Raw genomic sequence first — 16651 nt, 5'->3', positions numbered from 1 at the left:
ACTAGTTGAATTGAGAACTAGTTAGTCGACATGTTTAACCACAAAAGGAGTTCATGGGTCGGGTCAGGTCGGGTTTCGGTTAAGCCTAAACATGATATTAGCACACTTTATACTTACCCAAGCACAGCCGGACCTGAAATACAAGCCTAAAAAATTTTGTGCAAACTTACCTATATTTGTAAATGGTCAATCTAAGCTTATTTTAGACTCGTCCATATTATTTTAAAAAATAAAATATATTCTATTATCTTAATTTAATACTTAATAATTTTATATATTTTTATTTATTACATATTTTATGTAGTCATCTTAATATTTTTAATGGTTACAGATGTAGGAGTATTATATATTTAATATAGATTTATTTTTTATGGGTTACAAATTACATAGTATATACAAATAACATAATACAAAGCATTACAAACTTAAAAAATAGGTCAAGCTTGAGCCTTCAATGTTCAAGCCCACTCCCAATCATATTTTAAATTGGCCTAATTTTTAGCCCAAACCCATTTTTCGAGCTTAATATTTTTACCCAAACTCTCTCAAATTTCGAGCGAGCCTTCGAGCCTGAGTCGGTCGTTTGATCTATGAATAGATCTATCAACCACCTGTTTGACTATTAAAACACTGAAAATGACATTTTGAGGTTGTACCATATCATCACTTGGAAATTAAAAAAATATCTCAGAGTGCTACATCATCAGCTTCTATATTTTTCAAGTTTAGGGACCAAAATGGACTTAAGTGTCAAGTTCAAATGTCAAAGTGGACCAAAAAAATACAAATGCCAAAATGAACCTAGTTGCCAAGTTTCGGGGCAAAAAATTATATTTTCCCTTTTAAAAATAAGTAATTACTTTATTAATAAATAAAAATATATCTATTGAATTTTTATAAATTGCTAACACCGTTATTAATGTAACACTATTTTACATTTCCTAATTATATACATGAACAATTATATTTATCAAATATAAAATGCTAATGAGGCATTGGTTGTGTTAGCGAGTTTGAGGCTCTAAAACTTTGAGTGTTTTTTTTCACTCTATATAAATCACGTGTAAGCTTCATTTATATTTATTATGACTTAAATCCCAACTTGTATAGATCTTGTCTAGAATTATTTTGATCTAAGTTATGTTCAATGTCATTATTTGCAATGATTATTTTTATTTGTAATCAATTGGATGTATTGTATCTATAACTTTCAATCGGTATTGCTGATACCGACAACTGACGTGGATGAGATAGCTATAGATATGAGTGGTCGATTTACCTTAAAGAGTGGAAAGTCGTCTATAAAGGAAGAAGGAGAACAAAGAGAGTGAAAAGGTTGGTTAGTAAGGAGGGAGATAGATGAAATCTAATGTTGTTAATTACTCGTTTTTCAAGAATGAGGAGGGTTTTATATGGGTAGCCTTATGGAGCCCGTCGTGATCCCTTAGTGGTTGGCGATCCTTTCATAAGCCTTAGATAGGGGACAATGTGATATTATAATGTGTGTAAGCAATGGGTAATAACTATCCTGTTAATATGATGACTTTTTTATAAATGTGCAACTTTTTAATCCCTAGGTCCTGAGTGAATAGTGCTTTCAATAGGAGTGTGTTGTCAGGGCCCTTATTGTTCGACGAAGGTGATTAGTGGCGAATGTGCCATGTGTAATAGGTATGGTTGTACATATACTCTTTCTCAAATAAAAAAAAAAACATAAAAACAAATTGATGAAATGTAATTAATTAAATCAAAGTCAAAATTTTACTTATATAATTACAATAATCAAAATTCAAATATCACATTTTACATATTTAACTTTACTGTCTAAGTAGGGTAGCATTTTTAAATTAATTGTGATTTAATATTTGATTACAAAGAGAGAAAATTAGGAGGGGAGTTAACCGTCATAGAAGCGAGCGTAAGCATCTTTGCCGGTGCCATTAACCGCCTTTTACTTATAATTCTTTTACGCGTTTTCCAATGAAGAATATGTTCCTTCTGTATTTGTTTTTAGGTTTTCATGAACTTTTCATTCATGGAAATAACGTTTCTCCATTAAAGTTTTCTTACGACAATTTTTTCTACTTTTATGGAATGGTTATGTATGCTTCTATAGCACGGTAGTTTGTGTGATATCCCGAATTAGGGCCTAAACGGAATAGTGGTTTCGAAACCAAAATTCTGAAGTAGAAAAATTTATTCCGATTAATTTTTATAATTTATTGAGTGATTAGATGCATGTGTTAGAATATCGATAGAAAATTTCATGAATTGCATGTCTAATTTGCCTATTAGGACTTAATTGCAAAAGTTGATAAATATGAGTTTTAGATGTTAAAGGATTTAATTGAAGAGCATAATTGAAGTAGAGGTCCTTTAATGGAATTATACCATTAGATTTTCATGGACAAAAGTGGACATACATAGGTAGAAATAACCAAAGTTTTTAATGAAGGGTATTTTAGTCATTTGATAATTAAAAGATTAAAAAAGAGGAAAAATATGGAAAAATATGTCCATCTTCTTCATTAGGATGAAATTTCAAGGGTTCTCCATAGCTAGGGTTTTTTTCAAACTTCCAAGCTCCATAGTAAGTGATTCCAAGCCCCGTTTTTAATGTTCTTTACGTTTTTGGAGTCCCGGTAACTTGATTTAGCTTATTCTAGCAATAATTTAACCTAGGGTTTATATTTGGAAAAATACCTATAGGTGAATTGTGTTTATTTTGATGTTTTATGATAGAATATGAAGCTTTAAATTGTGTTAAACATCTTTTGCTAAACGATTTTACGTGAAAACGAGTAAAATGACATAATCGGTAAAAGTACCTAATATTTATAAATACATGTTAGAGTGAGAATTTGATGTTTCCATAGAAGGGAAAAATGATCAGCGTGTCATAAAACATAATAATTTTGGAAAAAAAATTTAATTTTTGAGCTTTGGGGAAAAAGTGTAAATATGCAAAAGTTTAGGGGCAAAATCGTAATTTTTCTAAAGTTAGATTTAAGGACTATTTTGATAAATGTGAGTATTAAATCAGCTAAATGTGTTATTTTAGACCAAGAAAGACGTGGAATCGACCTTGATCGGGGAAAAGAAAAGATTGTGGACTAAATTGCAAAATTTCTTTATTTTGTACCGAGGTAAGTTCAAGTGTAAATGTAGTAACATAATTTTCATTTTAAGTAATTTAATGTTATTTATATGATATGATGAATAATATCATGAAATATTATGCTTTGTGGTTATTATTGAGTAATATGCAAATTATGTGAGCTACTTGATAAATATGAAATGGTACCAAGATCGGTTCCGACATTACGTGGAAGACAACAAAGATGTGTGATTGAGGAAAATCCCGTTTAAACCTTGGGAATAGATTAGGATACAAGTGACATGTCACTAAGATATTTGAGTTCCGAGCTCGTTGAGTTGAGTCCGAATTCGTGAGATGTAACTAGGCATCCGAACTCGTTGAGTTGAGTCCGAGTTCACTTATGGATGCGAACGCCCGAGCTCGTTGAGTTGAGTCCGAGTTCACTTATGGGCGGGTTACATGGTAGCTTAGCTACATAATTTCCGTAGGCTATTGAGTTTGTCTAGCTGCGGGTATGACACTTATGTGCATGAAATCCGTGTATTCGAATCATATTCCGATGTGTTCAACGGGTAAATCTTAAGTGGATAAGGTGAGCACCTAAAACGAAGGTGACATGTTGGTAAGTGTAGTGAATGAGAAAATTTGTACAAGTATGTACTTAACCCTCGGGTTGAGACTTCAATATAACAATAATATGGTAGGATCATGAATGAGAAATATGATATGAATGCTTTTGTGATATTATGCAAATGTGGATTTCGTATTATTGCATGGTTTTGTTACTTGCTATTTACATGTGAATTTACTAAGCAATTATGCTCACTCCCTCCTCTTTATTCTTTGTAGTTTTGTCAAGTCGACAAGGAGATCGGGAATGGTCGGAGGCGCGCTCACACTATCAACAAACTATTTCGATATAATGACTTGTATATTTTGGGAATATGGCATGATAGCATTATAATCATTTTGTGTATATAATCTTATGATATGGCTCATGGATGGCATGGAAATGTTTGAGAATGATTAGCTATTGGAGTGGCTAATCAATATTATATTTGATAACACGTATGCTTTATATGCTAACTAATCTATGGAAATCCATAAAATGGTGAAATTGGCTATAAAACAGAATCACACAGCAGCACTGATGTGAGTTTGAAAAATCACTACAAATAGTAAAGATAGAATTAGATGATGAATAAAATATTAAATTTAAGCTTAATGAATCTATTTTCATGTGGAAGAAACAAAATAGGTAAAAGAGTTTTACTTTATGAGATATTTATGTTTTGGTGAAATAGGGTCAGAGCAATTTCTGGATTCCCTGTTCTGACTTTAGAAATTCATCATAAATTGTGTAAAAATAATTAGGACTCACACTTTATATTTATGGATTCCTTATTGAGTATATTTTTAATAGAAACAAACGACATGGTCATTGGATCTCTGTACAAGAAGAAATTTGATTCGTAGTGCACAGGGGTCAGAGTAGCTGAACCCTGAAACAGGGGAGACTTTAACTAATAAACTGTACTAATTGGCCCTACCAAAAATTTTAGAAAAACATCATTAAGTAGATATATGAGTCTAGTTTTAGGGAAAATTTACAGAATTTGATTTCGAGTTTCGTAACTAAAGATATGATTTTTTTAGCGACTGTGACGCAGATAGACAGTTTACTACGAGAATTGTTTGAACTTGTTTAAATGCTAAAATAAGTTTAGTAATGTCTCATACTCGACTCCAGCGATGGTATCGGGTAAGGGGGCGTTACAGTTTGGGTTTCTGTTTGGTTTTTTTGATTTTTTGAGCGTTTGGGAAAAAGAGGGTAAAGTCATAGTTTGACGATTTTTTTAGTGGTTACGGTGTCGGTTTTGGCGGCGCTATCTATAGAGGATGGGGAATTTAACATCTGGCATATCAATTCCGATGAGGGGGAGGAGAAAATCAGACGATGGATTATAAGAGTAGCCTTGTCATTAAGCGCTATGGTAGGTTGAATGGACTTTAAATCGCCGAGGATGTTGCCACTGGATCAAGGAATGTATATGGGCTAGATGCTATCATATTGGAGTGGAACGAGGGCAGATTGAGGGTGAAGAGATAGTGGTGGACCTTGCTAGAGTTGGGGTCTCTCATCACTCATTTGTCTCGGGAGACGTATGGTATCAAGAGAACTTTGTACGTATCAATGTGAAAATGTCGATTAGCACGAACGGCAGCTCAAACAACGATTGGATGCGCATGGATCTTTCCTTTGGCAGGATGCTAGTTAGCGAAGGGGACCCCAATCGTCCTCTTATTGTAGAAGATAAACAAAAAAAGATATACACGGAGGTGATGTGGTAGATGGGTCAGGCCTGAGGGCGATGGTGGTGGGAGATGGAATATTAGAATGGATCTCAACGGTCAGGGTGTTTACTATTGGTCTGTTTACTGCCAGATGCTTCTACCACAATCTGCAACTAGCAAGGGGTATGGACAGAGGTGGTGAATTTAGGAGCTTTTCAGTTTCTTAGTATTCTGGTTTTTAGATGAGCAAAGTTCAAGTGTGGCTAGAATCTATGCTTTTCTTTTGATGTTTTCTTTTTAAGTCCTAAGTTTTGTATTTTATTTGGCTGTTTTTATTTTTAATTCTCATTTGTAAAACGTTGTCGTATTGCTTCAAAATAGATGTCCAGCCTTTGTTAAAAAAAATATTTGATTATATGTATTCTTTTATAACTTCAATGAGAAACTGATTAAATAATATTAAATTATTTATTCATACACATAAATTAAAATTAAATGAAGTCATACGAGGTACATACTAAATAATAAAATATTTACAATAATCATTTAAAAATATAATGAACACGAATCCTACTTGGTAGTTTAGGGAAGTTCACCTCTAGATGATAGAACTTATCTGGGTTTGAGCTTTTAGGGGTGAATGTTCAATCAAATCGATTCGAATCGAGTGGAAAAATTTCAAGTTGATGAATCTTATTATATTATCTATTTAAAAAATTCTCGAATCAAGTTGAGTGAAATGAAATTGAGATAAATCGAATTAAGTGAAATTATTCAATTTAAATTTTAAAAATTAAACATGTCAAATTAAAATATTGTTAAAATATAGCGAATGTCATGTTAGAGCACATAAATTTGAAATTACATATATTTAAAATCTCTTTCAAAACAAGATAAGATACTTTAGTATGACAAATATAAATTAGTACTTTACTTGTTTAGGTCCTTAAAATTATTGTTTTAGATTTTTAAATTTTAACTTTTTATATATTCTTTAAAATTTTTATTTTGTATTTTATAAAAAGTTTATGAAATTTTGGATTTTTATAAATATTTTGAATTGTGAAAATTATTTTAAAATTATTTTGATTTTTGTTCGATTTAGGACCAATTTACTTATTTTCAAATTAACAAAGTGACTAAATATGTTATTTGAGTTAATCGAATTATTCAAGTTATTTGAATTCTAAAATTCAACTTGACTCGAACTCGAAAAATCATATTAATTATTTGAGTTGACTCGAGAAACCAAATAATTCTATTCGATTAATTGAAAATTCTTTTTTTTTTCGATTTTTTCAAATTGAATTGAGTTTTACTCACCCTTACTTTTATTGAGGCAACTCCACTTGCACACTTTGACACTCTTTTAATTAAGCATTTTTGGGGAAATTATCTTTAATGTAGAGTGAGAATATTGAGAGAATGAATAAATGTAACAACTGAAGACAACAATGAAGTTGCAAAAGTAGATTGTGTAATGCCCATAAAATTATGATGCTTTAGCATGCTACTATTTCAAGTATTTTTTTTAAACATTAATTTTATTATAGGTCCTTATTATATTTACTCTCTTTTATACAATATTTAGTACTACTAATAATACATCTTCAACCTTTAAATAGGAGAATAATGCGCTTTAACGCTTTCAAATTCACGTCTTCCTATACTAACAACAATGCCAATATTAATCTTTAATTTATTAGTATTTAGCATCTAAAAAAATTAGTGGTTGAAGACAGATAAGTGTTATTAACAGATGAAATAAAGCATGTAATTTATATATAATCACAATTTTTGACACATCGTTTATTTCTATAAGCAAAAACATATAATAATATATGGTACTCCTTTATAAATTATACCAACTAAAATGTCACATTTTTGCAATAATTTATAACAACATTTTCATAATTGTGAATTACATATACGAAATAATTCTAAATCACATTAAATAATTCAATTAATATTAAATTTCATTAATTAATATATTACCTTTACATATTATTTCAATTAACATTCCATGTTTCAACAACTAATTCCATTTATCTCATTTAATTTATTTAAATTATATTTAATAAAAAATTCTTGGTTATAATGGTATATGTTACTCTTTTTATCAACTAAAATGTATATTTTTGTAATAATGCATCATGGTTTGTTTACAATTAGATTCGTTCATGGGTCTGGTCGGTCTACTCGAAAAGTGGGAGGGTTTGGGTAAAAATATAGATTCATAGGCAAAAAAAAAAGGTCCACTTAGAAAACGAGTCAGGCCTCGGGTAAGACTTTTTTTGCTCGAGCTTGGTTTGGCTCAACCCGCATATGAAAAAAAACTAAAGCTTTTTTTCTATTCTTTTTACTGTTTTTTATTATTTTGTAGCTATTTTCTTATTTTTTCCACTATTTTGCTACCATTTCATAATTATGTTGCTACTATTTTGTTGTTATTATTTAGATATTATATAACTCTTATTTTATTGTTAATTTTGTTACTATTTTAGAGGTATTTGCTTGTTAAATTGTACCTATATTAGTGTTATTTAAGTATATATATTTTTTAAAAATTTATTTTCAATTTGTTAGGAAATATTTATTTTAATGTTTGTAGTATTTTTATGTATTATATTTTTAAAAAAATTATATAAAAAAAAGTAATACGGGCGGGCTCGGGCTTTAGCCATTTTTATCTGGGCTAGGCTTTGACAAAATTTTAGGCCCATCTTTTGGGTTCGGCCTAAAATTTTGTTTGGGCCTAGTCCAGCCATAGACACCTTTATTTGCAATCAAATCAAGTCAAATAAATCCATTTATAACAGCATTTTTCTTGGTTATTAATAAAGAAAACAAAACAAAATTTGTAGTATCAAAAATAATCACAACTTTGTGATCCTTGTTTAATTTTCTAACATTGGCAACAAATATAAAGCTTAAGTTAATCTATTTTTTAGGTTTCAGTTTCAACTTGATTTTCTCAACTTCACTGTTATTAATTTGGAACGCTTTGCTCAATACATCATTAAGAATGGTTGGCGAGGCTGCAAATAGAGTGGCAGCAATAGATTGTGTTCCTGGGAATTGGCTATTGAAGGCAGTAACAACAGCAGCAGGCGTCCACCCAATGTTTTTTTGGAAATGCACCAATCCTTTAGGGAACACAAATATTTCACCCTTTTTAATCACCTTTGATATCAACTTGTTGGATGTAGTTAAGAAGCCAACTTCTAGTTCACCTTCCAAAACAAACACTATCTCTGTTGCTCGTGGGTGGGTGTGGGGAGGGTTGACCCCACCAGGGGCATAATCAATGCGAGACATGGAGACGCCAAGAGTGTTGAGACCTGGAATTTTTTCCACATTAGCCGCTGTGACAAGCGACCCCACAGTGTTGTTTGGGATGCTTGGTTGGGCGAATCCAGCAAAGAAGAAGTCATCTGCTCTTATAGTTGAGGGGTTCTTGCAAGGGAACCCATTCATTTTCACTCCTATTTTCATTGACACATTAAATAATTATGTATACAAGTATTTAACAAAAACACATAGCTAATGTCGCATCTAAAAGCATACTGCCTATATGGTTTTTAGATTATAAATAAATAATAAGCTAATTATCATAGTAAGTGTCTAAAAGCAATTATATATATACAAGAGTATATCAGCGCATAGTTGACAATACCTGAAGAAAGATTGGCAACACATATATCTTGAAGCAAGTCTGGATCAGCATGGGAGGATCCAAACACTAAAGCAAAAGTTACGAGAAAAAGATATCGAAAAGTCTCCATTTTAAATGTTATTGTTGTTACTGTTATTGTTGTTGCCGCTAATGTAATAAAACAAATGAATAAATAAGAGAATGGAAGAGACAATGAATTAGAAAGTGTTAATGTTGAATGTAGTCGTTTTTGTTGTTGTTGTTGTTGTTATTGTTATTGTTATTTTTGTTGTGGTTGTGGTTAATGTAATAAAACAAAGGGATAAATAAGAGAATAGAAAGGACAATGAATTAGAAAGAGTCAAGGAAGGAGATAATTAGAATACTAATGGGTGAAGGAGAGAAAGAAGTGGAAATCAAATTTTTAATGAATGGTTTTTGAATACTTTGAGTTTGAATACCTGTCTGTAGCATTATTTTTAGGCATGCCATAATTGCTTTAAACAAACAGTATGAAACATTCCTATTTTAGTCTTTGTGTTGTCAATTTGAACCTAACCATATAAATATATAATAGATAACTGAAAATTAAGTAATCATTGCATACATTTAGGTAAGGATGATCAGGAGAGTTAGTTGAGATGACAATAATTTTTTTCCCCTTAACTAGTAGTTGAGGGTTTGATTCTTATCTTGGGTATGGAACAACTGTAAAATTTATTATCAGCATCTATCCCCTTAATGGGCCTACAGAATGTGAATGATTAATTACTAGACTTGCTCCAATAGATACCTTAAGAAATTTAAAAAAAATGATAATTATAGTTTTTTTTTCTTGATTTTTGTTCTTTGGCCTCTTTAATATCTTTTATTACCCTTCTTTCTATTTATCACACACAACATGTCACATGTTAGAAGTCTGTACATTTAATTAATAATTAATGTTTCACTTTAAATTAGGGTTATAATACTAATAGTCCTAATGATGATATCGTTATTACTATTTTTAAAAAGTAATTTCATATTTTAACTCTTTTCTCTTTACTTTGAGTTCAAAAATCTTGAAAATATTTTTATATTTATTTTTACTTTTTTATAATTTTTACAATTAGGGCTGAAATAATCAAATTTATAAATATTGAGGGTTAAATTTGTTGATTTTTTAGATTTAAGACCAAATTGATATAATATGTAAATATTAGAGGGTCAATTTTGTTATTAGGCCATTAAAACAAAGCCCACATTAGATTTTCGTTAAGCAAGTAATGGAACAGTGACTAAAATGTTTAATTTTGAAAAGTTGAATAACTTAAATGAAAAACATTTATAATTAAGTGACCAAAATAAAATAAACTGAATAATTGAGTGACTATTCTTTTACATTACCCTACTTTTACTTATAATAAAAAATTGAAAGATATATGGTTTGCTTAAGGAGAAATTTAACTTTTGAGTTGTAATTGTCTAAACTAATACTTTTAAGGCCTCTATTATAGTTTGAGGACCTATAATTGGTTAAAAATACTTCGTGTTGAGTTAATTATTTGTTTATGTCAAAGTATAGAGTAAAAATTTGAAGATTAAAATATACTCTAAGTTACTATGCACTCGTACATTTAGAATTTAATTGCATTACTTTTACTTTCAAGAATGTAACCCTTCTACTTTTTGAATTTAAAACGGCTTTTAAATTATATAATCACGTAACATTTTAATCGAAAAGTTAATTGTATTAACTATTTAAAGTAATTAATAATATTATAAAAATATAAAGATTATATTGTATTAAAAACTAAAATATGAAAGTTAAATCTATAAAAATATAAACATCAAAATGTAAAATGAAAACTTAGCAATAGTGGGTTTCCACATGTCAACAAAAGGAAGTACATTCCATTTATATAGAGTTATACAGATTCAATGTTGAATGACTCTTTCCATTTATAGTTTAAAACCATTTTAATTTGGGACAAAAATAAGTTCACCCTTTAATGTAACTTCCTTGATCTGACCCCGACGTTATGACCAAATTTTAAAGGTTATATCGGTCACTAAAATGACATAGTAAAATCAATCAAATTTGAAATATTATTTTTTAGCAACTTTTAGAAAACTTAATGGAACTGTCTTAGATTTATCAAAATGTCAAATTATTAAGTTAAGTTAATTTAAGAATCCAATTTAATAAGTGTTGTGACATTTGAGAAAAACTTAGTCGATTTCGTTAATTTCTCTTTTTAAAACTCCAATTTCATTATTACGTGATGGAAAAAGTGATGCCTCTTAATTTTAAACTTGAACATGCCAAAGTTAGACCTATTGTTCATTTGACCAATTTATACATTATTTAGTGAAATGCAAATAAAATCTCAAAATCAAACTCATGCCAAAACTCATGCCACAGTTCAAAATTAACAAAATTACTGCCCCAAAAACCATAATAAAATTAAGTTAAATTTAAAAATAATTTATTAAATAAAAACTGAGACAAGACCTCAGAATGCTATGTCCGATCCTAACCTCAAAGATTATCTGTAATGATAAAAATATAGGGGTGAGCTTTAAAAAAACTCAGTATGAGTCTTAATCAGAATAATCAAAACATTAGTGAAGCACACAAGCTATCAATCATTCGACAAAGCATAACATTACAGTACACAATATTCTCAATAATTGTGCATAGGCATGCTCATATGAAAACAGTGCAGAATTCTTACCTATCCATTTGCTACACACCATGAGTTCCTTAGAACTCATCATTTGTACACCAAAACAATAGGAGTCATAGCTCAATGTGGATAAACCACTGGTAACAATTTTGCAGTTAGACTGCTAATATATAATTGCAAATAAACCACCAGTACTCCACAGAACTCCTCTGTGACCAGTCAATTCCCACCCCATGCAATGCAATATGTGTAGCTTACCATGCTTGTTAATAACAATTCCAATAAAAGTGACATGTTTTACATGCAATCAGTATGCATGGTAACAATCAGTGGCATGCTTACATGCAATCAATATATAGTATCAATCAACATGCTTAACGCTACAAGACATGTAATAACATGCACTCCGTCAATCCATCAATATCAATAGATATACAAATGGTTAATCCTTAAGGCACTTACACACTTGGTTATTTACACTTTAAGGCCCTAGAACATTCACCCAATGCAAATTAGGCCACTTAGTGCATTCGGCCAATACAATAAAGTACATACATGCTTTCAGCATTCACCAAATATACAAAATTAAGACTCACACATGAAAAACGCAAATCCAAAGCACTAGACTTAAATCCACAACTCCTATATTCAGATCTGACTAAATCTTGATTAGATTTGTAACTTCTACTGCTTCAAAACGAAGATGCAAACAATATTTGATGTCACTGATGATCCGAGATGTTCATATCTAGACCTTCCATAAAAAACACACACAAAAATCAGACATAAGGTTCGGCCAAGAACATTTGTAACATTCGACCATAACAGAGGAAATAGAAAAGAAATACGAGATCAGATATTATTTGAATTCAACTTACACTTCCCGAATTCAGATATGTGATAACGAGTCAACACGAAAAAATGAATGATCACTTGCAGAAAACCAAGGGATATTCGACCGATAGAGAAGAGAGAGACAAAAATAAAATAAAAGAGAATAGAAGGAAGAGGGAGGAGAAAGAAGGGTGGCACAACAATGGTCAAAACTAGGGTTTTAGGGGGCGGCATAATGAAGAGGGTAGAGAAAAAAATTAAGAAAATGAGAGAAGAAGAAAAGGCAGGATGGCAAAGAGACGAGCAAGTAAGGCTAAAAAGAAAAGAAATGTACAATAAATACTCAGGTTAAAAGCAAAATTAGAAAAGATAAAAATGATCCGAGGGAAGAAAATTGAACTCAAATTTCAAGAATAAATTCATTAATCCTTAACCATTAAACTAAAACTCATTTATTAATTAATGTGCAAAGATAACAATAAAATCAGGGCATGACACTTAATGTTTTATATTTCTTTTACCAATTCTTTTTTGTTAAATTTATCATTTATTCTTTTAAAAAATTTTGATCATCAACCTTTCAAAAGAGTCAAATTACTATTTCTTTTAACAAAAATACTTACTAAAATGTTAAACATGTTTCTACATCAAATCCAGTGTACTTTCATGCTAATTTTAATGAATTTTTTTATATATATGTAATTTTTGAATTTTATTTTTTGAATATTTTATAAATTTTAATTAGTGCAATATCAACATGAAGTACATATGGATTGTTACACGAGTTATCATGCAAATATTACTAAAAATAATGTTTTAGTTGACATTTTATTAAGAAAAAGTGATTTGAACTTTTAAAAGGTTAATGGTCAAATTTAAGTTGAAAAGAATAATGACAAAATTGATAAAAATGTAAATGTCGAGAGTTAAATTTAGGAATATGCTTTTTAATTTTGTTTTTATTTTTTGAATAGTACTAACAAGTAAAATAAATATATATCAAATTAACTACAAGCATCAAACTATTATAAACGAACTATTTGAATAACCATGAAGTAGGATCAAACTAGTACAACAAAAACAAATAAAAATTACCACAATCCAGATTAAAGCTAATAAATTAGACTAAAACCTACACATGATATCTGCATATTATAAATGGTTAATTTTTTAAATCATTAGTTAATTATTAAAATATTTTTATAACTTAATTATTAGCTTTGATGTACAATAAATACTAAATAGTAAACTTTTGTTAAAAATTGATTGTGTCATTATTTAAATAAAAGTATTGGATTTGTTTAAAATTTAATTATTTTTAATGTGGTATTATGAAATAAATAAATATAAATTAAAATTTTAAATTATGAATAGTATAGGGACTTGTGTATATTTTAACAATATATATATATATAAAATTTCTGGTTGGGCCGTTAACTGGGACCACAGTACCCTATATAAACCCACCCATCGCCAAATAGCAAACAGTCTCAGCTAGCTTCTGCTGCGAATTAACCCTAAAACTCCCTTAATAAAAAAATAAAAATAAAAATCGAAGATCAAACATGAAGCGATCACGCTCCAGTAGCTTTGGCAACATCCGAGTACTTAAATCTCCGCCACCCACTGCTTTTGGCTTTCAATGGAATACACGCGCCAACGCTACCGTAATCTCCGTCCACGCGCCGCCCAAGGCCCGGGAAATGACAAAGGTGGGGATTCTGGCCGTTGCGGCGCCAAAATTGGCTGTTTGGCAGGAGAGTTACTTTTTGGATAATTGCTTCCTTTGCAAGAAGGGGCTACGCCAAAATGATATAAGATTTATGTACGGGTATGTTCGTTTATGGCTCTTCGCTTTTTATTTTTAATTATTGTTACTAATAATCTTTTTATGTTACTAATAATCTTTTTAGTTTCATAATCAGTTAATTGTTGCGTGTCGTTGACTGATACTTGTTTGGCTGCTAGGAAAATAAAAGGCTGGAAATTGAATCTTTTCTCCTTTTTGCTTTTATTATCTGAGAATCAATCATTTTCATGAAGGTTCTTTGGTTAATTCTTTAATTCTTAATTGCAGAAAGTTCCTTCTTATACCTGTGTTTGTTAATCCTTTAATTGCGGCATTTTAAACAGATAGTTAATGAAGGCTTATATTTTTCTTTTAATTTTTTATTATAATGAAGAATTAAAGTTTAGGTTAATATACTAATAAGTCCTTCAAGTTTTTCACTTTATTTAAACAAGCCATTATACTTTGATTACGTCCTAAAGCCTTTTAAAGTTTAATTGGTATTCAAAAGTGTAAGGGCTTATTTGAATAAATTGACAAAGTTCAAAGGTTTATTTTGTATATTAACCTAAAATTTATTATTTTACTCATCTCTATAGAGGTGTAATTGAGATACTGATACTAGCAAACTACTCTAGTTTGACTAAAAAAAATTGAACTTGATTTAGTAGTTATTGAGTCGAGCTCGAGTTTAAGTAGTTCAAGCTATCGATCGAGCCGAATTCATATTTAATAATACTCAGCTCAAATAACTCGCAAGCCTTATCCAATATTCATTTTTAATATATATATTATTATTGCCTTTAATATATATTATTAACTTTAAGGTTAATTATCGAGTCGAGCTCAAATTTGAATACATGCATTACATGTGAGCTGAATTGAACTCAATTTTGATGTTGTGTACAAAAACTAATAAATAAATTTAATCTAGCTCAAGCTTAGATAACTCAATTATATCTATTTGATTGAGCTTGACAAGGGTGGAATCCCCTCCCAAAAAAATAACAAAAAAATTGTCTATTAATCCCAAATTTTACTTTTTAACTTAAATTTTTTATTTATTTCTGACTCCAAGTTTCTAAGTAAATTATTATTGGCATTTATAAACACACCATTGTGATGGATTGAATTTTGTTTTATATAATAAATGCAGTGACTTTCGTGCGTTTTGCTCCATTGAATGCCGCCATAAGCAAATCACTGAAGATGCAGAAAAGGAGAAAGCTTCAAAAGAAATTATCTGAAACAAAGCAAAAACCCGATCTAAACTTGCCACCTGGTACTTAACTTGAAAAAGAAAACATGTATTTTCGTCATTTTGTTGGTTTCACTAACTTTTTCTTTTTTGGTGGTGCATATAGCTTGTCAAATTTTCAAGATAGGCATATGCATTTTTTATGAAAATGGTTGGTTGACCTATAAAATCTGCCTTTGTACAGTTTTGCATTAGATGAATTAAAAAAAAAAAAAAATCTAGGTGATTGAGGATTGGACATCTTGTTTCAACTTTTATGATAATTATTTTAACTTTTTCAAAATTATTTGGGTTAACATTTTTATATTAAGAAAGTGTTTGATCTATGTATATATAAAAGTTTAAGAAAGTGTATTTTATGTGAAAAAAAAGTTTAATACTCCTTTCATTCATCTATGGAGCTTTCAGTATTTGAATTAGATTTTTATATTAATGAAATATTTTAGTTATCAAGTTTAGATTTAATATTTGATTTTTTTCATTTAACATGAATTTTTTTTAAAAAATTTCAAAAAGCTCACCATACAAATATTTATTAGGCTTACAATGCCATTTGGTCTAAGTATCAAGTTGAAAATCGAAGTTAAATTTTATGTACCAAATTGAAAAAAAAAAAAAAGAAAACCTTACATACCAAACAATAAATTAAATTGTTTACTTATTTACACCAAAAATGAATTAACAAACTCTTTTTTATATCTTTTTAAGATGTTTGCCTGCTTTGCTTTTTATTTCATATTATGCTATATCAACAAGAATTCTAGTGTGCTGAACTGAACCTTAACTCATTACAACATTTTCATTTTCATAGTTTGAAGCTACCACTTGCCTTATATTTTTAGGTTAGCCCCTCGTATATTTGCTTTGTTCAGTTCAAATTAAATTCTAAAAATGTAGTCAATAAGAATGGACTTAACAATCCAAAATCATGCTCATCAAATAGATCGTGTCCATTTATTAATGAAAAGAAGATTTAGCTGTAAACTGAGCTGAGTGGTTTGCATTTCCCAGTCAGCTTAGTCCATTTTATATTAGTTTCGAGTTTATATTT

At 29.7% G+C, this 16651-nt stretch overlaps 1 protein-coding gene across 1 annotated transcript; it reads right to left on the bottom strand.

Moving 5' to 3' along the window:
• Nucleotides 1–8204: 8204 nt before the first annotated feature.
• Nucleotides 8205–9348, bottom strand: LOC108469462 (germin-like protein subfamily 2 member 1). The gene is made up of 2 exons (XM_017770343.2): nucleotides 9072–9348; nucleotides 8205–8880 (listed from the first exon to the last, which is right to left on the bottom strand). Exons 1-2 carry the CDS (start codon nucleotides 9178–9180, stop codon nucleotides 8336–8338), a joined length of 654 nt encoding a protein of 217 aa, XP_017625832.1. The 5' UTR covers nucleotides 9181–9348; the 3' UTR covers nucleotides 8205–8335.
• Between the last annotated feature and the right edge of the window lie 7303 nt (nucleotides 9349–16651).

This window comes from Gossypium arboreum, chromosome 8, assembly GCF_025698485.1.
Source record: "Gossypium arboreum isolate Shixiya-1 chromosome 8, ASM2569848v2, whole genome shotgun sequence".
NCBI lineage: Eukaryota > Viridiplantae > Streptophyta > Magnoliopsida > Malvales > Malvaceae > Gossypium > Gossypium arboreum.
This window is presented reverse-complemented; position numbering and strand designations above follow the sequence as displayed.

Coding starts and splice junctions, on each gene's coding strand:
- LOC108469462 (XM_017770343.2), bottom strand. CDS start 9,180: ATGGAGACTTTTCGATATCTTTTTCTCGTAACTTTTGCTTTAGTGTTT. Junction 8,881..9,071: donor TGTTGCCAATCTTTCTTCAG/GTATTGTCAACT, acceptor CAATGAAAATAG/GAGTGAAAATGAATGGGTTC.